Source organism: Oncorhynchus masou, chromosome 27 (genome assembly GCF_036934945.1).
Source record: "Oncorhynchus masou masou isolate Uvic2021 chromosome 27, UVic_Omas_1.1, whole genome shotgun sequence".
In the NCBI taxonomy this organism is placed as follows: Eukaryota; Metazoa; Chordata; class Actinopteri; order Salmoniformes; family Salmonidae; genus Oncorhynchus; species Oncorhynchus masou.
Window position 1 is genome coordinate 26,413,558 of NC_088238.1, and position 25,795 is coordinate 26,439,352.

Sequence of the window (25,795 nt, forward strand, 5' to 3'; positions counted from 1 at the left end):
CCGCCAATATCCAGCAACTTCGCAGAGGCATTGGGACAACATTCCACAAGAGACAATCAAAAGCCTGATCAAATCTATGCGAAGGAGATGTCTCGCCACATGAGGCAAATGGTGGTCACACCAGATACCGACTGGTATTAGATACCTTTTATTTATTTCAGGGTCTGTGATCAACAGATGCATATCTGTATTCCCAGTCATGTGAAACCTATATATTATTAGGGCCTAATGAATTTATTTCAATTGACTATATGAATTGTAACTTTGTGAAATCTTTGCAATTGTTGCATTTATATATTTTATTAGTGTAGAATACTAAGAGTTGTGGCAAATACCATGACTTTTATTTCAAAGGAATTGAGTGCAACGATAACCTTTTGGAGTGATACATTCCATAGACAGCCTATATTTGGAAGTGCATTTGCATTTCAGACAGAAGGAAAACACAATAGCAATGTAAATTGAAGCCTATCTTTATGCTCAAACATCAGTCTTTTTCATGGTCACAAGTAGGATTTATTGTGAGTAGAACGAGGAGGACCTATGAAAGGAACACGGTTCTCTGTAAGAGGTTTATTTTGTTACTGTATATTTTACAAATAGAAGCACAAATGTTCATAAAACTCTTGACGACAGCCGTTTGAAGTACTCAGAAGCATGTATACCAGAACCACAGGCGATGATGGCAGGAGGACCTCGTCCATTTATCTGAAACCACACAGAACACGCATTCAGAAAAAAACAGGATGAAAGCAATATACCCAACCAAAATGTCACAGTAAATGTGGGGGAATAATAGGGTTTCTAGTATGATTTCAACAAAAAAAACACAGGATACATGATCGAACACACTAGGCCCTAGAGGGAGCTATTCCATTTTAAAGACTACAGTGGGATGGTTTCCCAGACACAGACTAAACAGTCCTGGACTTAAAAGCACTGGCAACTATCTACTTTGAGCATAGCACATGTACCCTAGGGGCGGTTACCTACAATCACATGATTTATGTCCTGACACCAACATGAGAGATTGGAGTAATAAGATTGACAGAAAATAATGATTAGTAAACAAACTTAAAGTCTAAATATTTAATAATGACAGACAATGGGTAGGCTCATGCAAGGAGTCAAGTTGGGGATATTTTCAAAGTTCTAGGTAAACAATCAAGGTTAAGAATGAGTGGGGAAGAATGTGTGAAGAAGAAAAAAACTACTGTGAGGGACAGATCAAACACCAAGGGGAGAGAACCAATGTGTGAGGGAGAGAGAGGGACAAAGAATGAAACAGAGCAAGCGAGAGGATGGGCAGAAATAAACTGACAGTGAACAGTACTCACAGGGCAGCAGCTCCAGAGATGATCTCAATGAGCTCCTTGGTGATGACAGCCTGCCTGGTACGGTTGAAGGTGAGGGTCAGCTTGTCAATCATCTCAGCTGGAGGGGAGAGAACAGAGCCAGGGTTGATATGAATCTGAGAACAAAGCCATCACAGTGCAGGCACACAGACCTGGCAACCAGATTAGCTGATATTGTAATATCAACAGCAACCCTAGAGGCATAACACTAGGTCAATCGAGCAGTAGAGGGAGACTGAGGAAGATAATCACAAAGGACTATAGCTACTGTGTGTGCTATGAGGCAGGCAGGAAGACTACGACTTAATAGACAGGTGAGGAAGATGAGCAGTAAGCTAGTTGTTAGAGGCAGCGGCTGAGTTAGATGCTCACAGGCGTTCTTGCTGGCGCTGTCCATAGCGGTCATCCTGGCACTCTGCTCACTGGTTGTGGACTCCTTCAGGCCAAAGTAGATGATGTTGACCAGGGCAAACTCCTGGTAGTTCCTCAGCACGTCAGCATCAATGTCATCATAGATGCCCATGTTCTCTGTTACAGGGGAAGGAAAATACGACGCATGTCAGTCGGCCATTTTGTGGGGCATATATCTTTAACCCCACCCTAGAGTCGAATGACATACAAGCACATCACCCTAATTGTGACAACTTCCGTTTGGGAGCGTCCGAACCGGTCGGGCTACAAACTAATAGGACCCCCACTGCTGAAAGTAGATTCTCACGAACCCGATGGTGTTCTGTCTTGCTCTACAACCACTACAAGTGTCACGGGACTCGTCTGAAGGTAACCGGTACTGTTTTCTTTTTAAACAAATGGAAGCATAAAGGTAGTTCAATATTAAAGGGGTTAAATATGTGTACACATTTTTTTGTGTGCGTGACATTATACATCTATCACACACTGAGTTTTTTTATATATTTCCTAGATTTAGGACAGACACTTCAAAACCTTGTTAGTTATGATTTATTTTGGACTGTCCTTTATGCCATGTATGAATGTGTTATTCAATGCATTTCCATGGGCTTTAATAGTAAAGGCCAAATATATGTATATATTTCTTTGATACCTAAAGGGGTCTTAAAATGTAAACATCAATTAGCTAAATGATCCATAGTATAACCATCTTAAAACAATTCCATATGTCAGCTTAGCAGCACCCCCTCCTCAAAGACTTATAGACTCAAAAATTAAAGCGACCTTCAAAACAATCTTGTTGTACCTGAATTAGCAACAGTATCAATGGAGAAGATGGGCTTCTCGTCAGTCTTGTAGGAAATCACAGACCTGAATGAGGGGGGGAAATAGCACATTATCAAAACAAGTCTTGAATGGATGCTATGTACGATGCTATGTACTTTGAAGGACAAGCACAAGCATGAAACTATCCTTGACGTGAATCTTCCCATACCAATAGTGTCTCAACTAAGAAAGCATTTGGAGGAGACAAGACACTGATGTGGCTGTGAAACGAGTCCATGCATACCTGAATCTGTTGTAGATGACAGCACCCTGGTCAAACTCAAAGCCCATGTTGAGCAGCTCTGTGGCGACGATGGAAGCGTCGGTAAAGGTGGGGGGCTTGCGGCCCACCTCCTTGCAGCTGAGCAGCAGGTGATTGCCATGTGTCCTGGGTGGCAGGGGGAGGGAACACTGTTGTCATGGTAATAAACTAAATTCCAAAGGGAACCACTAAAGTGGACCTGTTGCTGTGGGCATCATACAGTAAAATAAAGCTGATATGGCTATATTTCTTTATTATCATTCTGTACCTCTGCAGGATGTTCCTCAGCTTGTCCCCCACATTGACTACCATCACCTCCTTGCCCTCGCCGGTGAGGGTAGCAATCTTGGCCTTGATGGCCTTGGCCACGTTGGAATGGACGGCGCCACAGAGACCACGGTCAGACGACACACCGATCAGGAGGTGCTTGTTGGCCACTCCCTCTGGGGCCTTGATCTCAGCCTTCTCGTACAGAGCTGGGGGACATACAAGCAAGAGAAGAGGGACCATCAACAAGTTTGTTGAACACCCCGGTCAAAAGTCACATGGGCCTTTCCAATAAGGGTGTGTGAAACAACCCTTATAGTACAGGGATGGTATTCAAGAAGCACCTGAGTACCGGGGCTAATTTAGGATCAGGTCCCCTCTGTCCATGTAATCTTATTCATTGTGATATAAAAGGCTAAACTGATCCTAGAACAGCACTCCTACTCTGAGACTTTATGAATAAAGGCCCTGAACTACCCCTGCCCTCTCACTATGGTCTTAATAGAGTCATGACGGTCACATAGAAATCATCCATTCCCTTGGACTTTAGTGTGTGTGTGTGTGTATAGAGATTAGAGGTCGACCGATTAATCGGAATGGCCGATTAATTGGGGCCGATTTCAAGTTTTCATAACAATCGGAAATCTGTATTTTTGGGCGCCGATTTTCTTTTATTATTTTTTAACACCTTTATTTACTCTTTATTTAACTAGGCAAGTCAGTTACGAACACATTCTTATTTTCAATGACGGCCTCAGAACAGTGGGTTAACTGCCTTGTTCAGGGGCAGAACAACATTTTCACCTTGTCAGCTCGGGGGATCCAATTTTGCAACATTACAGTTAACTAGTCCAATGCAATAACGACCTGCCTCTCTCTCGATGCACTCCACACGGAGACTGCCTGTTATGCAGTAAGCCAAGGCAAGTTGCTAGCTGGCATTAAACTTATCTTATAAAAAACAATCAATCATAATCACTAGTTAACTACACATGGTTGATGATATTACTAGATTAATATCTAGCGTTGCATATAATCTGACTGAGCATACAAGTATCTGACTGAGCGGTGGTAGGCAGAAGCAGGCGCGTAAACATTCATTCAAACAGTACTTTCCGGTGTTTTGCCAGCGGCTCTTCGTTGTGTATCAATCATTGCACTGTTTATGACTTCAAGCCTATCAACCCCCAAGATGAGGCTGGTGTAACCGAAGTGAAATGGCTAGCTAGTTAGCGCGGCGCTAATAGCGTTTCAAACGTCACTTGCTCTGAGCCTTCTAGTAGTTGTTCCCCTTGCTCTGCATGGCTAACGCTGCTTCGATGGTGGCTATTGTCGTTGTGTTGCTGGTTCGAGCCCAGGGAGGAGCGAGGAGGGGGAAGGACGCTATACTGTTACACTGGCAATACTAAAGTGCCTATAAGAACATCCAATAGTCAAAGGTTAATGAAATACAAAGAGGGAAATAGTCCTATAATTCCTATAATAACTCCACCTTAAACTTCTTACCTGGGAATATTGAAGACTCATGTTAAAAGGAACTACCAGCTTTCATATGTTCTCATGTTCTGAGCAAGGAACTGAAACGTTAGCTTTCTTACATAGCACATATTGCACTTTTACTTTCTTCTCCAACACTTTGTTTTTGCATTATTTAAACCAAATTGAACATGTTTCATTATTTACTTGAGGCTAAATTGATTTTATTGATGTATTATATGAAGTTAAAATAAGTGTTCATTCAGCATTGTTGTAATTGTCATTATTACAAATAAAAATAAATAAAAAACTTGGACGATTAATCTGTATTGGCTTTTCTGGTCCTCCAATAATCATAATTGGTCGACCTCTAATAGAGATCATGCAAAGCAAGCAATGACATACCCACGGCGCCGTTCCCATAGACGCGGGCGGGCTTCAGCTGCCTCTCAGCGCGGGCATACTTAGCAGCGGCCACCATCTTCATGGACTTGGTGATCTTTTGGATGTTCTTGATGGACTTCAAACGGATGGTGACTAGAATGGGAGTGGGAAAGATGGATGCCACTGACTGACTAAACATTTGAGGTTCAAAAACATTGAGACACACAGCTACAATATCATCATGATTTAAACGTTTAACTTGTGCATAAGACTTAAAAAGAGGAAGCTCAAAAGTGAATGTTATGTAACACAGAGTAGTTAAAGAGATGGCAAGGTAAACACTTACTGTCCTTCAAGGTAGCCATGTTCCTGACCTGCCCACTACAAAACAAACAGAATTAGCTAGGTAAATTAGAACATTATCATTGCAAGTTCGCGACACAACGTGGACATCCTCAACTAGGGGATTACAAACTATTTGCCTCCCAATACAAAGAGCTAGCTACCTATACGCGAATACATGTTGTTAGTACAACTATACTAGCAATCAGTTAACGTTATCCTAGAGTCCATGTCACCAGCTAACAATTAGCTAACGTTAGCATGCTAGGTTTATCCAGAAAATGCATGCCAACTTGGTTAGCGAGAGGGACAGTGAATTTGACAAGAACTGGACGCTGTTCTGAAAACAGCTGGCATTGTACAAATTACTAAAGGACCATTTAACCAACGTTAGTTAGATGTCACACAATTCAATGACATGGCTAGTTAGTTAGCAAGCTAATGTCATCTTAGCCACCGCACAGGCTGAACTTGGCCATTCACTCTGCACAGCACACCATCTGCGGCCTACACCGGGTTAGCGCGCCCTTGCAATGTTTTACATGGCTCAATCAACGCATACGACTTACGTATTTGTCATATATGTGTACGACAGCACAATGCTCAAAATCATATTGTCAAATATACGGAATTTTGCAAATAAAACGTTACCATTGTGGGAGGAAAACCAACGCGCTAGTCCTAGCGAACATGATTACTTGGCTGAAGGTCAGACTCGCAGGACTGCGCAAGCGCAAGTAAATGGCAGGATGTGGACGAAAAAACAAACCACGCGTTACTTCAACGTACACGTAAATTGATGACGTAATACCCACGGAAGCGGCAGATTTTTTTAGGAGGAAGGAGAAAGAGCATAACAAGATTTGAACGTGTTCGAGGCTTATTTCGAATTGAAATAATTGTCTTGCATATGTTTATGTAGACGATTATTATTTGACATGGGGAAAGAGGGTTTTCTAAGCCCAAAGGCGATCGGGAATAGGATTAAAGCAAAAGGTCTTCAAAAATTGCGATGGTATTGTCAAATGTGTCAGAAACAATGTCGAGACGAGGTAAGAAATATGGCTAGCTAAGTTAGCTATCTAACGTTATATACGTTTGGCATATTTGCTAGGATGTTAGCAAGCCAAATGTTGCACGCGTCATAAACGACCTCCTCATTGTGACGTAATGTAAATTAGCTAGCGAGCAAGATGGACTGTATTGTCCTCGGGAAAGTCAGAAGTTAGGCTCTGCGTGCTAACGGTAAAGGCAAGGACAATAGCTAGTTAATACAATACAGAAGGTTGAACGAGCTCTCCCTTTCTGCCCATAGAATGGCTTCAAATGCCACTGCATGTCCGAGTCCCACCAGAGACAACTGCTGCTGGCCTCGGAGGACCCCAACAAGATCATGGACAACTTCTCACAGTGAGTCAATCTGCATTTACTTAGGTCTGGCTGTTGGTATGTCGTGTTCTATAACACTGTCTCCAATAAATGTTAAAATGACATGTCAGTAATGATGAGCCAGGGGAGGTGTTCCACGAGTGGACTTACTTGCTTTCTCCACTCTTCCTCTCACCAAGGGAGTTCAAGAATGACTTTATTGAGCTGATTAAAAGACGCTTTGGTAATATTTGCTTTCTTCTGAATCTATATATTATATGTGCACGCAATATTACACTAGCTACTTATAAAGAGACCGTAAGATAAACCTCAACCTGACTGAATGTCTCTCTCTCTCTCTTTCCAGGAACCAAGCGAGTGCAAAACAACATTGTCTATAACGAGTACATCAATGACAGAGAGCATGTCCATATGAACTCCACCCAGTGGGAGACTCTCACTGAATTCACCAAGTGGCTGGGGAAAGAGGGTACTTTCACGCTTATGCCTCTTAGAACATAGGTTATGTGTGTTTTCTGTGTCTGTCTGATCCCTGACATTGCTGTGTCTGATGACTTCTCCCAGGTTTCTGTAAGGTGGACGAGACGCCCAAAGGCTGGTACATCCAGTATATCGACCGCGACCCAGAAACCATCCGGAGGCAGGAGGAGCTGGAGAGGAAGAAGAAGCAGGACCTCGATGACCAGGAGCGCAGTGCCAAGTTCATAGAGGAGCAGGTCCGCCGAGGCCAAGGAGGCAGGGAGCCAGAGGTGAGAGAGTACCACTACTGCCCTCCTCTGACTAGGAGGGCATATTACACTCTGTCTGCTGAACAAGGACTGGCCAAGGGTTCTGTTTACTAGGGATGTAACGATTCACTGATACGCATCGGCACCCGGTACAAATGTTTAAGATACAAGTGCATTGGTTTGCGGGAGCCCAAACTGATCAAAATGTAGCATGTATTGGTCAGAAAATCAATTAAAAAAGTTACAAACCCCACTAACGTTTTTCCAAAAAGACCTCAAATCTTTTGTGACTGAGTTTGTGTCCTTTCCTTTTTTGTAGCCTATTGAACTAAGCATATCAATTCATATATCAGATAACAACTGCACACAGAACAGCTCGCACCAACGAGAGCCTATCCCTGATCTAATATTTGTAGATCTGTGCGGCACAATCAGCATTCAAATGCTTGTAAAATGGATTTCGCAATGTCAAATCTTAGGCTTTTATTAGTTGGGTGACAACCAATGTCATTGTTATCAAATGCACTGTGCATTTTTTTTTTTTTTTTACTGGAGTTGTATAGGCTACCAGAGTGGACACAACAATCTTTCTGATTGCACATCTAACTTTTGATTGGGGCTTTCGATTGCCAGGTTCACCATAAGAAATTGTTTTGGTGGTTTTGCTTTAAACAATCAGTGTGTGTTGTCATTTTTACATGAACAGGTTAAAGTTGTAATTTCATAACAAACATTTTGCAAGCCTGTGGTCGGAGCGGGAGAAGAGCAATTCTCCGTAAAGTGCACAACCATTCACTTTTGAGACTGGGGTGAAATCCAAATCTGCATTTATATTAATTTGCTATTAATATAAATGTAAAAAGTATATAAAAAGCATAACCCCCCTCCCCCCCCCAAATCAGATAGTGGTAGATGCTCAGTTTGCCCTCTGGCTCAGCTCAGGCGCCTACACACACCATACATCATTCTCACACACAGCTCAGAGAAGTAATCTCAGACAGATTCAGCTCAGAGGCCCCGCTCCTAAAGTTAATCAGTATCAGATTTTAATTTAGAATGGAAAATAATTCAACCAAATCACACAGAATTATTTCAAACTAAAAGTTTTGTTCCTGTATCGAATCGTGCTTGAATGGAAAGATTCACAAACTGTTCAGCAAAGATACTGTTTATCTATGACGTCATGGAATCATAACAACCTGTCCCTCTTTTTTCAGGAAGCACCGGTTTTCACTGCGTTGAAACGAGAAAGTGAAGAAGAGAAAGGTATGTTTTTAATATTTTTTTTATAGGTAACTCATGATGCGTTTGGTCGGAAATTATATCGATTACACCGTTTTGTCCGCTCATCTCTCGCTGGTTATATTTCGGATTAAATTTCAGTTACCTTCAATCTGGCCAAGGGCTCCTGTTCCTCTGCGGATGGCCCATCTAAAGCCAGGTACAGTCACCTGGATCTCAGTAAGAATGACTCACCGTCATCAATAGCAATGCAAAACAGCAAAAGTAAATGACTGTGAGGATTTCACTCTGATGAACACTGTGTCTACCTCTTCCCCTTAGTGTGGCCCTGGGTCCCAGTGCCCTTAAGGCAGCAGGATCAGGGAAAAGGAAAGATGCGCTCTCCACCTCAGAAGCCAAAGAGAAGAAGAAGAAGTCTGCCCTGGATGAGATCATGGAGGTACGGTAGTGTTTCCAGTTCTCCCTCTCAGCTCTGACTTGATGCACTGTCAAGTTAACTCTGTGTTAAACACGTGCGCATGTAACCCTTTGTGAGCTGTGTTGTGTTCAGATGGAGGAGCAGAAGAAGAGGTCTGTGCGAGCGGACCACTGGCTGCACCCAGGCATCGTAATCAAAGTTGTTACCAAGAGACTGGGGGAGAAATACCACAAGAAGAAAGGAGTCATCAAGGTAGCACATTAGTTCCATACATGCGTGATTATATCCAAGATGTTTGATTGGGCCAATTTTGTGTTCTAAGTAGCTTATAAGAGGTTTATAGTCAGTACGCTGCCATTGAGAAGAATATCATATGTATTTAGGCTAATAGTTGTGTGTTGTAGGAGGTGCAGGATAAATACACAGCCGTTGTGAAGATGATTGACTCAGGGGACAAACTGAAACTAGACCAGAGTCACCTGGAGACGGTCATCCCTGCACCAGGTAACCTAGTTCTCGCCACGGTTACACACACAGGAAATGTATGATTTGCAAACTGTACATTTTTACTTTATCTGTAATCTGACCTGTTATTTCACCAAATCTAATAATCAAATCTGTCCCACAGGTAAACGGGTCCTGGTTCTGAACGGTGTGTACAGAGACACAGAGGCCTTACTGGACTCCATAGACGAGAGAAAGTTCAGTGCCACCCTCACACTTGACTCGGTAAGGACCAGGCACAAAATGGCTCTCGTCATGCATCAGTTTCTACCGTTTGGTGGTGGAATAGATGTTTGGTATAGCAAATGCTTTGGGATGATATGAATGGTTCTTATTTTCTCATACAAGGGTGTGTTTTCTTCCTCAGGGTCGGATGAAAGGGAGGAGGGTGGACGGGATTGCCTATGAGGATTTCTCTAAAATAGCCGGATCTATCATGACTTCTGTTACATGACAGCGTAACCCAAGAGCCCCTACCCTGCCACTGAGGCCCATCAGCCGAGAGACTCTACTGTGTCAGAGTTACTTTCTCTAAATATCCCAGAATGCATTTTCTATGGAGGTATCACTTCCTGACTTAGCCAAGCAATGATTATGAGGGGGGGACATTTTCTTTTTTGTTTTCTTTTGTATTGTTATTAAAATGGTTCTCTACAAATACATTTTAATGTTGTAATATTACTTATTGAATAAAGTACAACACAATTGACCTATGAATTGTTTGATACAATGGTTGATTGAAAAACATTTGGATTTTTCCATGTAAGATGAGGTCTGAGAAATACAACAGTCATTGGAATGTTCTGGTTAAGAAGTGTACATAAAGTTCAAAGCCGGCAGCATAGTCTTCATGAAAATTATGAAACATTCACACTGCTATACATACTGATACTGCCTTTTAACGTTTCATAAAGAGAGAGAGTTGTCAGACAGCTGTGATATGAAAACAGGTAATAACACATATGTGTCTAGTCAGATTGGCTGCATATGTGTGTGTCTCCTGTACCTGTGGACTAGCATATGCCTTATAACTACGCCGCGTCTCTGACTGCCTGGGTTGCATGGTACCCGTGTGCCTTGCGATTGGTCGCTCAGAGCGGGAGCGGTAGGAAGCTGTCGAGTCGCGGGACGATGTAGTTGGTGTAATGGCCGTCGATGAAGCCTTTGCCACTGTTGTGGATGAACCAGCAGAAGACGTCAGATCCACGTTTCTTATCCCGCCTGTAGTCCTTCTGCCAGCCCCTGTCACACACGTGGAATAGTTACAACCTCGTCTACAAACCTCACCGTGTTAGTACTCCCATGCACTCTGTCCCACTGTGATATGGTGGAAGGATTACCTGAACAGAGATGAAGTCTACCGACTGAGTATGTGTGACGTGCTGATGTTTTTCCTGTAATGGTGTGTGGTTTACCTGGCAGCAGGGATGTGCATGAGAGAGTGTGTTCTTACCTGGTGACGACCAGCTTGTTGCCCTTCACCTCCATGGTGGCCTCCTTCTTCAGAGGGTCAGCTCCCTGGTGCAGGTTAAACACCCTCACCTCTGGCTCCTGGCCAAACTGACCTACACACACACACACACACACACACACACACACACACACACACACACACACACACACACACACACACACACACACACACACACACACACACACACACAGATCAGTGAAACCTAGTGAAGTAGGCTGTGATTTAATATAGGGATACTGCTGCAGGATTCACTTTAAGGAAGATGTAGGGTATCTTGCAACTGTATGTAAAATAATTGAATTAGCTTATAACATTATTGTAACAGTACAATAACAGGGTAACACTTGGGTCCAATTGGTGACTTACCTATAAGGCCGTGGGCCTGAGAGGAGTACTGGTTGTTGTTGGGGATATAGAGGCCCAGGAAGTCCACGTGGGTTGGGTGTTTCTTCCACACACGATGTAGCAGCACCATCACAGTGATCTTGTCATCCACCGTCACCATCACCTTGGAGTCCTTCACTATGGAAACCTTCACCCTGAAACACACAGGGATCATAGCATGTGGTTCAAACAGGAAACCGTGTACTTTTGAAATGTACTTTCTTACTTTACCAAACAGGCTGATGGTGCCTGACCAGTGGTTTGTGTGTGTCTGTGTGTGTGTCTGTGTGTGCGGTCGGGCATGTTCCTACCTGTCCTGGGTGATGTCGGCCGTGGCTCCCCAGGTGAAGGAGTGGTTGTTCCTGCCGTGAGTCAGGTCGATACGGTCGGTGCTGACTGACACTCTGATGGCGTCGGGCTGGTAGAACACTGATATGGTGCCAAAGTACGTGTTCACCTTCTCCTTCTCCTCCACCCTCTTAGAGCCAACCAACTGGCCATTCACCACCACGCCTAGAGGACAAAGAGGGCGGAGAATAAGAGGACACAAGCACAGACACACACTTTTTTTGCATGCACACGCATACCTGCACCAGGGTCTGACACCAGATTGAGGATGTGTCCAGGCTCTGAGTCGATGTTGAAGCAGATGTCCATGTTGTTTTTAGGCAGGTGGACGATGAAGTGAGGGTCGTTCTCCACTGTCACACAGAAAACACACAGACAAACAACCGTTACTATAGTGACGCAATGGACATAGGAATATTACCCACTGAGACATTGCCAGGTAGGGAGGTAGGCGATGTTGATGGCCCAATGCAGCTGTTTTTATCTCAATATCAAATCATTTCTGGGTAACAATTAAGTAACTTACTGTGATTGTTTTGAAATTAAAATGGTCAAAAATAAACAAAAATAGTTACATGTGGACAGTACCAAAACAAATGATCTAATCATTCTGTCTCTTTGCAGCTAAATCTGCAGTACTGGGATAGTTGTATCACCCATATGTATAACATTCTATTGGTTGCAAGAATTTTGTATAGTCATTTAAAGTTTTGAATCCAGCGTTGTTTTCTGCATCAGTTCATAAACCATGTGCCATGGAATCAATACATCGAAAATCTATTCCCGACTATTTTGCAATATACTGTATATGGCACAGCTGTCATTTTTGGGGTCCTTAAATGAAACTGATATACTTTTTTATTTATCACAATTTTCTTTAGCCAATTTTGGTCTTTAATGCAGGGCCGACAGACAAGTTCCTTACTTTCTCCCCTTTCCACTTGCCTCTACCATTTTACATTTTGTGTACAACAGACATTTCCATATATTTTTGTTTAGCTGCATGTGTGACAACTCCGCCAGTCCTATTTAGGATGTCATTTACAAAGATTAAACCTTTTTTAAACATTCTATCCAACAAGATTGTTTTTTTTTATCAATTAGTATGTTTGAATTTAACCTTAATATTCGTTGTAATATTTTTTCTGTTTTTTTTCTGGTGGATTAAACTGAAATTGCAACCAACTTTCCATGGCTTGTTTTAAAAATAGTGATATTTTGGAGATTATATAATTTTCAAATAACCGAAAGTGAAAGGCTGTAATCTGAATAAAGGGGAAAAGGCCATTCTTGAACATGGGGTAAGACATCCGTACTAATCTGTTAGAGAACCAGTTTGGATTTAAGTATAACTTTTGAATGACTGAAGCCTTTAGTGAGAGCTCTTATGCTTTAATATTTAATCATTATTGTCCTCCGAATTCATATTATTTATATAAATAGGCCCGTTTAATTTTGTCTGGCTTGCCATTCCAAATAAAATATAATATTTTTGCTCATATAATTTATAAAACAAGTCGCGAGGTGTACAGTAGTCAAGGACATAAGTGAATAGGTAAACTGGGATATGACTAAAAAGTTAATGAGGGTGATTTTTCCACAAAAACACAGGTATTTTTCTTTCCACGGTCGCAAGATCTAATCTATTTTTGCTAACTTTACATTCAAATGCATTGTAAGGAGATTATTTCTTATGTCCACTTCACCGTTAGACCATTGTCACGCCCTGACCATAGAGAGCCCTTTGTTCAGGGCGTGACTAGGGGGTGATCTAGTATAGTTATTTCTATGTGGGTGCTAATATGGTTCCCAATTAGAGGCAGCTGTTTATCGTTGCCTCTGATTGGGGATCATATTTAGGTAGGTTGTTTCCCCACCTGCATTTGTGGGATATTATTTTGTGTTTTGTGCATGTGCACCACGTAGTCACGTTTTGTTGTTTATTGATTTGTTTTGTTCTTGCTAAGTTTCACTTCATAATAAATATGTGGAACTCAACATCCGCTGTGCCTTGGTCCGTCTCTGTAAAGGTTTTCTTCTGGGGAAAGAGAGGCGGACCAAAACGCAGCGTGGTTACTTGTAAACATCTTTAATAAAGATGAACAATGAACAATCTACAAAACAAGAAATGTGAAAAAACCGAAACAGCCCTATCTGGTGCAACAAACACAGAGACAGGAACAATCACCCACAAAACCCAACACAAAACAGGCTACCTGAATATAGTTCCCAATCAGAGACAATGACTAACACCTGCCTCTGATTGAGAACCATATCAGGCCAAACATAGAAATAGACAAACCAGACACACAACATAGAATGCCCACCCAGCTCACGTCCTGACCAACACAAAAACAAGGAAAACACACCCGAATGATGGTCAGAACGTGACAGTCTCTCCTCACGTACGTGAAAGAATATCCCACCAACAAAGGACCAAGCAGCGTGCTACGATGGGGAAAATAAGTTGGAACAGGGAAGAAATAATAGAAGGACAGGAGATACTTCCTTGGCAGGGGTCACACAGGACGCAAGGAGAGACGGGAGGACAGTGATGACGCCAGGGTTCGCAGCCACAAAGAAAGCCCAAAAAACAGCCCGAAAATATTTTTTTTTTGGGGGGGGGGCACAAGGGGTGGTCGGCGGAGCTAGCAGTCGAGCAGCGGAGAGTGCCAAAGCCTGTGTGGGAGTCGATAGAGGAATTTAATGAGAGATACCGGAGAGAGGTTCTGGCAAGGAGTATGATACAGCGCAGGCGCACTGAAGAGCGTCTTCTCAGCCCAGTACCATCTGTGCCAGCTCCACGCACCAGGCCACCAGTGCGCCTTCAGGGCGAGTGCTCCCTGCTCTCGCCCTGAAGAGCCAGAGACTGTCAGAGAGGTAATGGGGAAGTTGGGAGAGAGATGTTGTGCAAGTGTGTTCTGCTCAACATCCGACCAGAGGATCTCTACGCTTCTGGCCTGCAGAGCGCCTCCACAGTCCGGTGCGTCCTGTGTCTCCTCCTCGCAGTCGCCCTGAAGTACATGTCCCCAGTCCGGTGCGTCCTGTGTCTCCTCCTCGCAGTCGCCCTGAAGTACATGTCCCCAGTCCGGTGCGTCCTGTGTCTCCTCCTCGCAGTCGCCCTGAAGTACATGTCCCCAGTCCGGTACATCCTGTGCCTGTTCCCCGCACTCGCCCTGATGTGCGTGTCACCAGTCCGGTACCACCTGTGCCGGTTCCACGCACCAGGCCTCCAATGCGCCTTCCCAGTCCGGTACCACCTGTACCGGCTCCACGCACTAGGCCTCCAGTGCGCATTCACAGTCCAGAGCTTCCGGCGATGGTTCCGAGTCCATAGCTTCCGGCGACGGTCCCCAGTCCAAAATCTCCTGCGACGGTCCCCAGTCCGGAACCTGCGACGGTCCACAGTCCGGAACCTCCTGCGATGGTCCACAGTCCCGATCCAGGGAAGGAGCTCTCCTCTGCGCCGATGACCAGTCCTGGCACGGCATCCAGTCCCGCTCCATGGCAGGAGCCTTCATCCGCGCCGGTGCCCAGTCCAGGCACAGCGTTCAGCCCGGTGCCATGGCCGGATCTAGGGTCTGGGCGGGGGCTACGACCTGCACCAGAGCCGCCACCAAGACTAATCACCCCTCCCTACCCTCCCCATTTGGTTTCAGGTTTTGCGGCCGGAGTCCGCACCTTTGGGGGGTACTGTCACGCTCTGACCATAGAGAGCCCTTTGTTCTCTATGTTGTAGTAGGTCAGGGCGTGACTTGGGGGTGATCTAGTATAGATATTTCTCTCTGTGGGTGCTAATATGGTTCCCAATTAGAGGCAGCTGTTTATCGTGGTCGCTGATTGGGGATCATATTTAGGTAGGTTGTTTCTCCACCTGCATTTGTGGGATATTATTTTGTGTTTTGTGCATGTGCATGTGCACCACGTAGTCATGTTTCGTTGTTAGTTTATTGATTTATTTGTTTTATTCTTGCTAAATTTCACTTTATAAGAAATATGTGGAACTCAACATCCGTGCCTTGGTCCGTCTCTCCTCACGTACGTGACAACCATTTTATTGGTAAATTACACAGTAATGTAAAAGTTGTAATTTTTTAGTGATCCAATACGTAATATTGTACATTTACCATCATTTGGTTGTAATCCAGAGAGATTAAAAAATTATCTAGATCATCTTTGAGGCTGTGGAGGGATCCAAATTGTTGATTTACAAGAAAACATGAATCATCAGCGTACAATGAGACCTTTGTGTTTAAGTCCTGGATTTCTAGGCCGTAGATATTATTGTTGGATCTGGTTTTAATAGTTAACATTTCGATGGCCATAATAAATAGATATGCCGATAGTGGGCAACCTTGTTTTACTCCTCTTGACAGTTTAAAACTTTCTGATAAGTAGACATTATTTAATATTTTACATCTAGGGTTGAAAATTGAAATATTCCAGGCATATATATACATTCCAGTCGTACTTTATCAAAAGCCTTTTCAAAGTCAGCTATGAAAATCAGGCCTGGTTTCCCAGATTTGACAGTGTTCTATTGTTTCCAGTACTTGTCTTATATTATCTCCAATGTGTCGTCCATGTAAAAAAAAACTGTCTGATTAGGATGAATAATATCCCACAATACCTTTTTGATTCTAAGCGCTATGCACATTGCTAGAATTTTTGCATCACAACGCTGAAAGTTAAAAAAAAATAGCTTCTTAGCAAAATGCACTTTCTCAAGGAAACACTTAGCTAGGACTGTCTGGGAGTGGTCTGAGAGAGGAGCCTAATGGGAGGGATGTGTAACCTGAAAACTAGCTATTATAGGCAGAGAGGTGTGCCAACTCTCTTTGTTATTGGTCTATTAACTTATATCGCCTGGTGATGTCACGAGGCAGTCCAAAAACCTCACCCAGCAAATCAAGCTGAAATTTCAGACAAACTTTTCAAACAGCTCTTACACAGTGCATTATCATAATATTCACAATTTCACAGCATTATTCCAACCTCATAGTGTGGAAATGTATATACAACACAGGGAAATCACGTTTTGCCCCTTTAAAAACAGAGTGAATGGCTATGTGTATGCTTCTACGTATTGTGATATGGACAGGTAGAGAAGCATTATACTGTAGCACAGATGTGTATAGAGGTGTGTATGTGTTGTTATGGTCACCTATGGTAATGTGATCTGGTAGGGGCCTCTCGGCGTGGCTAGGGGGGGCAGGGGTGGTCATCTGGACCCAGGGGGGGATGCTGTGAACCATCTGCACTGGAGTCCTTCCTCCGAGAGCAGCCATACCAGATCCTCCTACACACACACACACACACACACACACCGAGTTTGGGAAAGCTTTAGTCACTCTCTTGCCCTCATGTACATTTACAAGACCCAAAATGGGGGACTCTAGTGATTTTGATCAGGCACCTGCACAGCAGCCCTGTTTGGGGTCATTAGGGGAGTCAGCGAGCAGCCTCTCCTTGGCCTCCTCACTCTCCACCAGTAGGGCGGTGAGGGGCGTGACAAACTGGTGCTCCACAGCCAGGGTCAGGATCCTCTGTGTGATCTTCCTCTTCTGACCAGCATTGGGGGCCATGGACCTGCAGGGAACAGGGATATACCATTCACAAAATGTTACTCTGTGTGTTTATTCATGCTCTGTATTCTGTATCGAAGGGCTGGCAAATTATAGCACAAGCTTTGTATTCACTCCTTAAATTGAAAATAAAGATGTGTTAAACTATCTCTCTCTCTCTCCCTCTCTCTCACCTCTCGGCCAGTAGCTGGTTGACAGTGATGTAGGCCCACATCTGTCTGGCGAAGCCAGTGAAGGCATGCTGCTGCTGGGCCAGCGCAGCGTCTAGCTCCAGGTAGTCTGCTTCAGTCTGTAGGGACAGGTCCAGACGATCCTGGGAGGAAGAGGGGGACAGAGAGAGGGTAGGACGTGTGTGTGTGTGTGTGTGTGTGTGTGTGTGTGTGTGTGTGTGTGCGTGCGTGCGTGCGTGCGTGCGTGTGTGTGTGTGTGTGTGCGTGCAGTGGTGTAAAGTACTTAAGCAAAAAATATTTTAAAGTACTAATTAAGTCATTTTTGGGGGTATCTGTACTTTACTATTTATATGTTTGACTACTTTTACTTCACTACATTCCTACTAAAAGTATGTACTTTTTACTCCATACATTTTCCCTGACACCCAAAAGTACTTTTTACAGTTTGAATGCTTAGCAGGACAGGAAAATAAAAAATTCCCCCACTTATCAAGAGAATATCCCTGGTCATTGCTACTCCCTCATATCTGGTGGACTCACTAAAGAAACATGTTTTGTTTGTTAATTATGTCTGAGTGTTGGAGTTTCGCCCCTGGCTATCTGGTTTGGTTAATATAAGCAATTTCAAATTATTTATACTTTTAATTTTACTTTGGATACTTAACTATTTTTAAAACCAAATACTTTTAGACTTTTACTCCAGTAATATTTTACTGGGTGACTTTCACTTTAACTTGAGTCATTTTCTTTACTTTTACTCAAGTATGACTTTTGGGTACTTTTCCCACCCCTGTGTGTATGAGTGTGCATGCGTGCATGTGTATGTATGACTCACAGCGGATGCGGTGGTGAAGCTGTTTAGAGTAGTGGACTCAGAGGGCAGCACCTTCCCAGCCACCACCAGCTCTGAGCCTCTGAAGTACTTGTCAAAGTGGTTCTGTGTGACGTCAGAGACAGAGTCCTCTGGGAACTGAACTGTGATCTTCCTCAGGAGAGGAGACGAGACCTGGCTGTAGAACCGCTGGAGGGAGAGAACAGAGGAGGGCGTTGAGGTCAGAGATGGCGGTGAGAGAGTGATTATACAACAATAGGAAGGGATTTCAGAGGAGAGGTAGTCATACAAAAGGGGAAGAGTGGAGGGAGGGGAAGGAGGAAGAGTAGTGATACAACAGGATGCAAGATTAGGTAGAGAAGGATGAATGGGAGTTTCAGGGACAGGGGTCTATTGTACCCGTATCTGATCTGAGGCATCGTGGCTGGTGTAGATCCTCTGGGCCACGCCCCTATTCTCCATGGCGATGCGTTCCAGGAAGTCGTAGTCGACATCGAAGCCGATGCCCAATGAGAAGAGAGAGAACTCCTCCCTCATGACCTTCTTCACATTCTTCTGGATGGCGCTGAGCTTGATCTCTCCTATGCAGAGAGGGAGAGATGGTGGATGACGGTAGCACAATAATATGAAGGGCAGTACACCACTGGAGGTTATTAGATGGGGCGTGAGGGGGGAAATGAAGGGGGGTGAAGTGGTATGAGGTGGGTGATGAAACGTCAGTCCGTGTCGGTTTTGGGATCAGCAGCGGTATGATGTCTCACCGACAGTGGGGTCTCCATCAGACACCAGTATGATCATGGAGACAGAGCGTGGGTCAATCATGCCCTGATTGGACGCCTTCACCAGCATCTGCACCGCCCTCATCAATGCCTCATTGATATTGGTGCCTGAATCGGGTCAAAGGGCAGCGAGAGCCAATCAGATACACATCCAGACACAGCCTTTCATTATCCACCACTCTTTCCTCTCTTCCTCATTCCTCTGTCTCTCCCCATTACTTAATCCCATCCAACCCTCTACTTCCTTATAATCCTCCACATCGCTCTCTTTCTCTGTCGCTCTCTTTCTTTCATCCCTCCCTTCTCTCCCCCTCCTTCTCTCACCTCCGTTGGGTTTGATGTTCTGGATGTATTTCTTGGCATCAGCCACCTGTATGGTGCTTCCTGGAACCAGCTCCTCACTCCAGCAGCGCACGTTGTGGTTGAAGTCAACTATGCTGAAGTAGTCATCCATGGTCAGGTCATCCAATATGGTCTGCATAGCCTCCACAGTCTGAGAGAGAGAGTTATCGAGCAAGAGAGAGAGAGATAGTCATAAATGAGATTGGAGAGTAATTTGAGTGCAGTTTCACAGAATACCCACATGAGGGCAGTGTGGCATTTGGCAAGCAGGCTCTGCCGGTTGTGAGAGAAGAGAGATGTACGACCCTGATGGGGCACAGATTGACCCCTGTGAGTTTTTCTATGGTTACGTCACACACCTGCTTCATCTTGACTCCCCACATAGATCCACTGACGTCAATGACGAATACAATGTTTTTAGGAAGGGGGGAGAGGTTGGCCGGGGCGAAGAAATGCACAAAATGCCCGTCAGAAACCTAGGAGAAACAGTGAGATAACAGTGACCAATACTTCCTGTATTACATTTCTGTTACAAAGTAAAGTGACACAAAGAGTGTGTTACTGCGTGTGTTTCGGTCAGTGTGTGTACCCACATGTAGTTCCCCGGCATTGCTGTCTCTCAGGACGTCATATTTGACGGTAAAGATGCCATCGATCGCGCTGGTGGTGCAGTTCTCGCACTTCCTCTGCTGCTGGAGCGAGGGCTTGAACACCACGTGAGCCTTGTCCTTCGAGGAGGTGAGTTTGGCCATGCCGCTGAAATGCTCTCCCAAGGTGTTGGGTGTCTCCACAGAGGCGATGCCGCTGGGCTCATAGATATACACGTCCACCTGCGGAGAGACAGGGAGACGGTTCAAATACGCTGACACATCAGCACTGACCTATCAAAACACAGCACTTAAATACCACACACAGGCACGCACACATGCACAAACGTAGGCTCTCTCACCTGGAACTGGGGCACCAGTCGTCCAGGCTGCAGGTATAGTGAGTGTTCGTAGAAGCCCAGCTTCCTCTGCATCATTTCCTGGTAGTGCAACTCAAACTCTATCTTACTGCCGGGAGGCACGTGGACCTCCGTCTTAAAGGTCTCCATGTCCAGGGAGTTAGCCCTGTGGTGTAGCATTACCAGCTCTATAGTCAGTCACAGGACACTAGAAAGGTCTTATGTAACAATGTTTGTTATACACGGCATAGACCATTACGAATGGCATAGGATTCATAACGGTCAAAAAATGGGTGGGAACCCATTTCTCTGTATTGTCCAAGATGTCATTCTTCAGTATAGCTACACTAAATACCATGGCCATGGTGCATTGTGGGCTGTACGGTACCTGACGAGGCCTGCGGCCTTCCCTCTGGCTCTAGCCTGAGCGTAGAGGTTCCTAGCCACAGTCTTCTCCTTCACTGAGCCCACAAACGTGATCCCATTCACATTCCTAACAACAGGACACAACATAGTCCACAGCTCTTTCCATTCATTTCAGGGTTGTATTGCAGTGTGATTGCGATCGTGACATTTGGATTGTGATTGAGAATTGAGATTGTGATTTTTATTGTGATTGAGACGGTTGGCTCACATGGTGAAGTTGGTGATGAAGGCTTGTTTGGGGATCTGGACGTTGAAGCCAATGCTCTGGGCATTTGGACCAGAGTTGACCACAGAGCTCTTGACCGTGGTGTGGCAGAACCGCGACGTGATGCGGCTCTCCACCTTGTAGCTCTTAACTGTGATGTCATCACCCCGGATGGCCTACCGAGAGAGGTGGAGCACGTGAGACTGACTTTGGCTGTGATGTCATCAACTAGGGACGAGTGCCGTTGCATAGGAATTGTCAAGCTATCAAGCTCTCTACATCTTTACATATAAACCACATAAAACAACTGGCTTCGGGACACAGAATTTTTTTTTTATCTACAAATCAAAATATCTGACTGAAAAATGGATAGGAAACATGCTTCTTTGGAGTATCTACTTGATGATAAAAAACCTTAAGAACACCTGCTCTTTCCATGACATAGACTGACCAGGTGAATCAAGGTGAAAGCTATGATCCCTTATTGATGTCACTTGTTAAATACATTTCAATCAGTGTAGATGAAGGGGAGGAGATACCTTGAGACAATTGAGACATGTTTTTTGTGTGTGTGTGCCGTCCCGAGGGTGAATGAGCAAAGCAAAATGTTTAAGTGCCTTTGAATGAGGTATGGTAGTAGGTGCCAGGCGCAAGCGGTTTGTGTCAGGAACTGCAACGCTGCTGGGTTTTTAATGCTCAACTGTTTCCTGTGTCAATCAAGAATGGTCTACCACCCAAAGGACATCCAGCCAATTTGACACAACTGTGGAAAGCATTGGAGTCAACATGGACCAGCATCCCTGTGGAATGCTTTCGACACCTTGTAGAGTCCATGCCCCGATGAATTGAAGCTGTTCTGGGGGAAAAGGGGGGAGGTGCAACTCAATAATAGGAAGGTGCTCCTAATGTTTGGTGTAGTCAGCATATAACAGGCTGTAAATTCTGAGAAAGAAAGTGACACATTTTACCACATCAACGTTAAATGGATGTAGCAACTGCAGAGTGAAGTCAATAACCTGTCTGTCAGCGGATTCTCTTCAAACAGGACCATTGATTAGTAGATAAGAGGACTAAACTCTGCCACATTGGACAGAGGGGTCGAACATCAAGCAGAGACCAGAGAGAGAAACCTACCTCAAAGTCTTCCTGCTCCTCACTGGTCAATATTGCCCTCTGGAAACACACAGAAACAATCAGCTCTGTACCAATCAATCAAGCTAATGTATTTTATAAATCTCTTTTTACATCAGCAGTTGTCACAAAGTGCTTTACAGAAACCCATTCTAGAACCTCAAAAAGCAAGCAATGTGGATGCAGGAGTATCTGTATTGTCCCATACTGCCCTCAGAGAGAAAATGTTTCCTATGTAACAGTAACTATAGGTAGGTGAAAATGCCATAACAATTCTATAGACATTCTAAATTATATGTTTGAATTGTCAGTAAGCCTATATTGACCGCATGTATAGGACTTTCATTGGGTTCAATCCATTGACCTCTACGTAACCCCTTTATCAATAGTTCAGAGGTCAATGAAGAAGACTGCTTGCTTTTACATGTTGTTGGTATTCTATTTCTGTAACTGGGCAAAAAACGAAAAACCCACCTCAAGACAGGATCATTTCCCTCATAATATGTTGCATTATTGAATCAATGTCATATTGAATATAAGAAATGCACATTATTAATGATTGTGAATAGCAAACTATGACATTCTATAACATTAATTCAGACAAATTGTTTGGAAAAAAGAAAAGAAGAGTTTCATCTCACCTTAAATCGTCCATGTTGTTCATCTAATGACTGGTAGAACAAAAGGGCCGTTTGTAAAATAGAAAATAAAGTTGTACATTAATCAATCACATGGACGTCACATATAATATAGTTCTGTAAAAGGAACGTTATCAAAAAAAGAAACGTTTGACAGAGAGATGGCTGTATCTACACACATTTGTAATTATTAAGGATCGACATTAGCTGCTGCCAAGGCAAGAGCTACTGTTTCTGGGGACCATCAGCATTAAGGCAATTAAGACACATCTATAAAACAATCTCGTTATCGTATAACAGTCAACATTGAAATATATGAACTCACCGTTTCTGTCTCCCACTCACCCTCTACCACAAACTCAAAGCAGTGGGTTTGGTGTAGGGCCAGCAGGCCTAGGAGGAGAGCCAGGCGTCTCATGGTTCCAGGCCTGTATGTGTTGCCTGAGGTTTAACACTCCCAGATATAGTCCTTCAGCCGGGACCCAAGAGGGAGCAGAAAGATCCCAAAAATTAGGGTTAAAAATCCATTGAGTGCTGATAGACACTTGGCCCCAGTCAATATTTGTTGTGTTTCACGTAACCCGGAGAGGGAAACTTTGAAACTTGACCTGCCGTGTAGGAAGGTAAACACAGCATATTTGGGATCGTACAGGTTCGGTTTTGGGCTGGTTTTCTCGTTGATTTATGAGGGCCTAAAGTCTGCAACATGCCCAGACAATCAGAACTGGGTTTCCAATGCTGGTGTGTACAGATTTAAACGCTGGCATACTGTAGCAGTAGTTGCCTCTCTCTATGTGATCATAATAATACCTGTGGATTGGCCACGTGGCAGTGGAGGAAATGTTTGGACTTTAGACAGAATTCAAACATTCCATTTGGCGCCAAATTTGGCCACTTTGCATGGCAATCACTGTGAGGTTAGGTCAATTCCCTTTTTGCTGTGCAACAACAATAGAATAAAAACAGAAATAGAGGGAAACAATTGACTATTGACCTTTGTGACCATGCTGGGTGTGCACGGCATTAAACTATATTTTGGTATTTGTAGTCCACTGTTGATTCAGTCCCAAAATGTTTTGCATGTGAGCAATCAAATTTTCAAGATATGGGACTTTCAAAAAGCACATTGTAACTTGCCACATCATCATGATAATGCCAACCGCTTGATTCCCTGACTGCTGACAAGCAAAACACTTTGGGACTAATGCATTTAACAAAAATAGTTTTGAGTGGATTATTCCTTTAAGGTGGAAACACTTTTCCTGAATGATTAATTGACCAATCAAAGTGAGTCTCTCGCAAGCTCTCTGGGAGAATCACGCAACTGGGTTTAGTTTTTGAGGGAGTGTGGTGCTGAGACTAGTACATCTGAAAGGGCACATCTTACTATCCAGACCTCTGTCTCTGACATGCGCCATTGTCGCATAGCAATATCAAATGCTAGTATGTTATATATTTTTATTTTCCCAGTATTATATAGTACACAAATCTTTGAAAATGTATATATACAATAACATTTCCCATAAAGAAATCTCAATACAAAAACACACACCACAATTTTTGAATTATATTTAAATGGGTATTAAACATAGTAATCTGATCTTATCGTTTTGATTTAATTATGAGCAGTATAGGCACCAGGGTTGTGGTCAATTCCTTTTATTCTCAGTCAATTTAGAAACTAAACTGAAATTCCAATTCAATTTCAACTTTCCTCATTGCCTTCTGTAAAATAAATTGGAGTTGGAATTGGAATTGGAATTTCAGTGTACTTTCTGAATCGACTGATTTAAAATGGAATTGTCCCCAACCCTGGTAGGCACAGTTCTTCACTGTTTTTTGTTCTTTAAAGTTCAACTTCAATGTTCGCTGAAATGCATTCGGAAATGTTTCCCACTCATTAAGAAATGTAAATGCATGCTTCTGGAGGGAAAAAAGCACTTGAAAAAGAGACATAGAAAACCACTTGAAATTGATTGAACGCACGCACACACACACACACACACACACACACACACACACACACACACACACACACACACACACACACACACACACACACACACACACACACACACACACACACACACACACACACACACACACACAGCAAAGCCTACAACAGTGCCAACTCAAAATAAGTATTGCTCAGAAAATAAACAGCCCATAAAACATCCTGTAACATCTCTGAAATGACAGAATGGCAGCATTTCCAGTCTGAGTAATGATAATGACCGCGCACCAATAGAAAGACGCATCAATCTCACATAAAGCATCTAAACTAGCGAAACAGCGCCCCTCTGTCTCCATATGTGGAGACCATGTATCTGAAGCTATCTGGACAAAAGAAGAATGGCGTGTCATACTTTTTATGACCAGACAGCATCAGATACATGGGCTACATAAGGTAAGACAGAGGGGCGCTGTTCTGCGCGCTAGTTTCAGCAGAGAGGAGGAGGCGAAGTGAGAAGGCTCATTCATTGTTTCATTATGTGAATCGTTTTCCCTTTGATTGGTTATTTTGATCAATTCCCCATTACATATGTAACCAGTAGGCTAGTAAATGTACCATTAATCCCCGTCATTTGGTTGCATTAATTACTCTTAATGCATGCATTACAGTCATTTACGGTTCTCATTCTCGGAGTGTAATGTTGTCTGCAAAATTCACAACCTGCTACACTTATGCGAAACAGGCTGGTGTATTTCATAGCTTAGGGCTCCCGAGTGGCGCAGCGGTCTAAGGCACTGCATTTGAGTGCTAGAGGTGTCACTACAGACCCTGGTTGATTCCAAGCTGTATCACAACCAGCTGTGATTGGGAGTTCCATAGGAGTGGCACAATTGGCCCAGTATCGTCCGGGTTAGGCCGCCCTTGTAAATAGAAATGTGTTCTTAACTGACATGCCTAGTTAAATAAATAACTGAATCA

General features: G+C 43.7%; 3 protein-coding genes across 6 annotated transcripts; 1 reads left to right on the forward strand and 2 right to left on the reverse strand.

Annotated features, from left to right (window-relative positions):
• Positions 1 to 457: 457 nt before the first annotated feature.
• Positions 458 to 6,082, reverse strand: atp5f1c (ATP synthase F1 subunit gamma). Of its 2 annotated transcripts, XM_064939752.1 has the most exons (9): positions 5,974 to 6,081; positions 5,327 to 5,361; positions 5,002 to 5,133; positions 3,122 to 3,329; positions 2,836 to 2,979; positions 2,572 to 2,636; positions 1,728 to 1,883; positions 1,338 to 1,434; positions 458 to 708 (listed from the first exon to the last, which is right to left on the reverse strand). In XM_064939752.1, exons 1-9 carry the CDS (start codon positions 6,012 to 6,014, stop codon positions 705 to 707), a joined length of 882 nt encoding a protein of 293 aa, XP_064795824.1. In that variant the 5' UTR covers positions 6,015 to 6,081; the 3' UTR covers positions 458 to 704. The 2 variants fall into 2 exon arrangements, with proteins under 2 accessions (XP_064795824.1, XP_064795825.1); XM_064939753.1 differs by lacking the exon at positions 458 to 708 and having other exon boundaries at positions 1,334 to 1,434; positions 5,974 to 6,082.
• A 33-nt stretch (positions 6,083 to 6,115) lies between these two features.
• On the forward strand, positions 6,116 to 10,320 carry LOC135515900 (DNA/RNA-binding protein KIN17-like). Of its 3 annotated transcripts, XM_064939749.1 has the most exons (12): positions 6,119 to 6,374; positions 6,638 to 6,732; positions 6,891 to 6,934; positions 7,058 to 7,180; positions 7,276 to 7,460; positions 8,657 to 8,705; positions 8,823 to 8,880; positions 9,003 to 9,120; positions 9,232 to 9,351; positions 9,504 to 9,603; positions 9,728 to 9,828; positions 9,971 to 10,320. In XM_064939749.1, exons 1-12 carry the CDS (start codon positions 6,261 to 6,263, stop codon positions 10,055 to 10,057), a joined length of 1,194 nt encoding a protein of 397 aa, XP_064795821.1. In that variant the 5' UTR covers positions 6,119 to 6,260; the 3' UTR covers positions 10,058 to 10,320. The 3 variants fall into 3 exon arrangements, with proteins under 3 accessions (XP_064795820.1, XP_064795821.1, XP_064795822.1); XM_064939748.1 differs by having other exon boundaries at positions 6,116 to 6,374; positions 9,728 to 10,320; XM_064939750.1 differs by lacking the exon at positions 6,891 to 6,934 and having other exon boundaries at positions 6,250 to 6,374; positions 9,728 to 10,320.
• Positions 10,251 to 23,389, reverse strand: LOC135515898 (inter-alpha-trypsin inhibitor heavy chain H2-like). The gene is made up of 20 exons (XM_064939747.1): positions 23,189 to 23,389; positions 22,867 to 22,896; positions 22,229 to 22,267; positions 21,098 to 21,270; positions 20,852 to 20,956; positions 20,467 to 20,629; positions 20,111 to 20,347; positions 19,877 to 19,993; positions 19,500 to 19,668; positions 19,158 to 19,283; positions 18,796 to 18,977; positions 18,400 to 18,585; positions 17,568 to 17,707; positions 17,226 to 17,398; positions 16,974 to 17,108; positions 12,049 to 12,162; positions 11,773 to 11,974; positions 11,444 to 11,616; positions 11,057 to 11,168; positions 10,251 to 10,845 (listed from the first exon to the last, which is right to left on the reverse strand). The coding sequence occupies exons 1-20, from the start codon at positions 23,279 to 23,281 to the stop codon at positions 10,695 to 10,697; spliced, it is 2,820 nt and encodes a 939-aa protein (XP_064795819.1). The 5' UTR covers positions 23,282 to 23,389; the 3' UTR covers positions 10,251 to 10,694.
• Positions 23,390 to 25,795: the final 2,406 nt, after the last annotated feature.

Coding starts and splice junctions, on each gene's coding strand:
- atp5f1c (XM_064939752.1), bottom strand. CDS start 6,014: ATGTTCGCTAGGACTAGCGCGTTGGTTTTCCTCCCACAATG. Junction 5,362..5,973: donor TTGGTTTTCCTCCCACAATG/GTAACGTTTTAT, acceptor TTTGTTTTGTAG/TGGGCAGGTCAGGAACATGG. Junction 2,980..3,121: donor CTGAGGAACATCCTGCAGAG/GTACAGAATGAT, acceptor CCTGCCACCCAG/GACACATGGCAATCACCTGC.
- LOC135515900 (XM_064939748.1), top strand. CDS start 6,261: ATGGGGAAAGAGGGTTTTCTAAGCCCAAAGGCGATCGGGAATAGGATT. Junction 6,733..6,890: donor ATCATGGACAACTTCTCACA/GTGAGTCAATCT, acceptor CCTCTCACCAAG/GGAGTTCAAGAATGACTTTA. Junction 8,706..8,822: donor AGAAAGTGAAGAAGAGAAAG/GTATGTTTTTAA, acceptor ATTAAATTTCAG/TTACCTTCAATCTGGCCAAG.
- LOC135515898 (XM_064939747.1), bottom strand. CDS start 23,281: ATGAGACGCCTGGCTCTCCTCCTAGGCCTGCTGGCCCTACACCAAACC. Junction 22,268..22,866: donor AACAACATGGACGATTTAAG/GTGAGATGAAAC, acceptor GTGTGTTTCCAG/AGGGCAATATTGACCAGTGA. Junction 19,669..19,876: donor GGGGAGTCAAGATGAAGCAG/GTGTGTGACGTA, acceptor TCTCTCTCTCAG/ACTGTGGAGGCTATGCAGAC.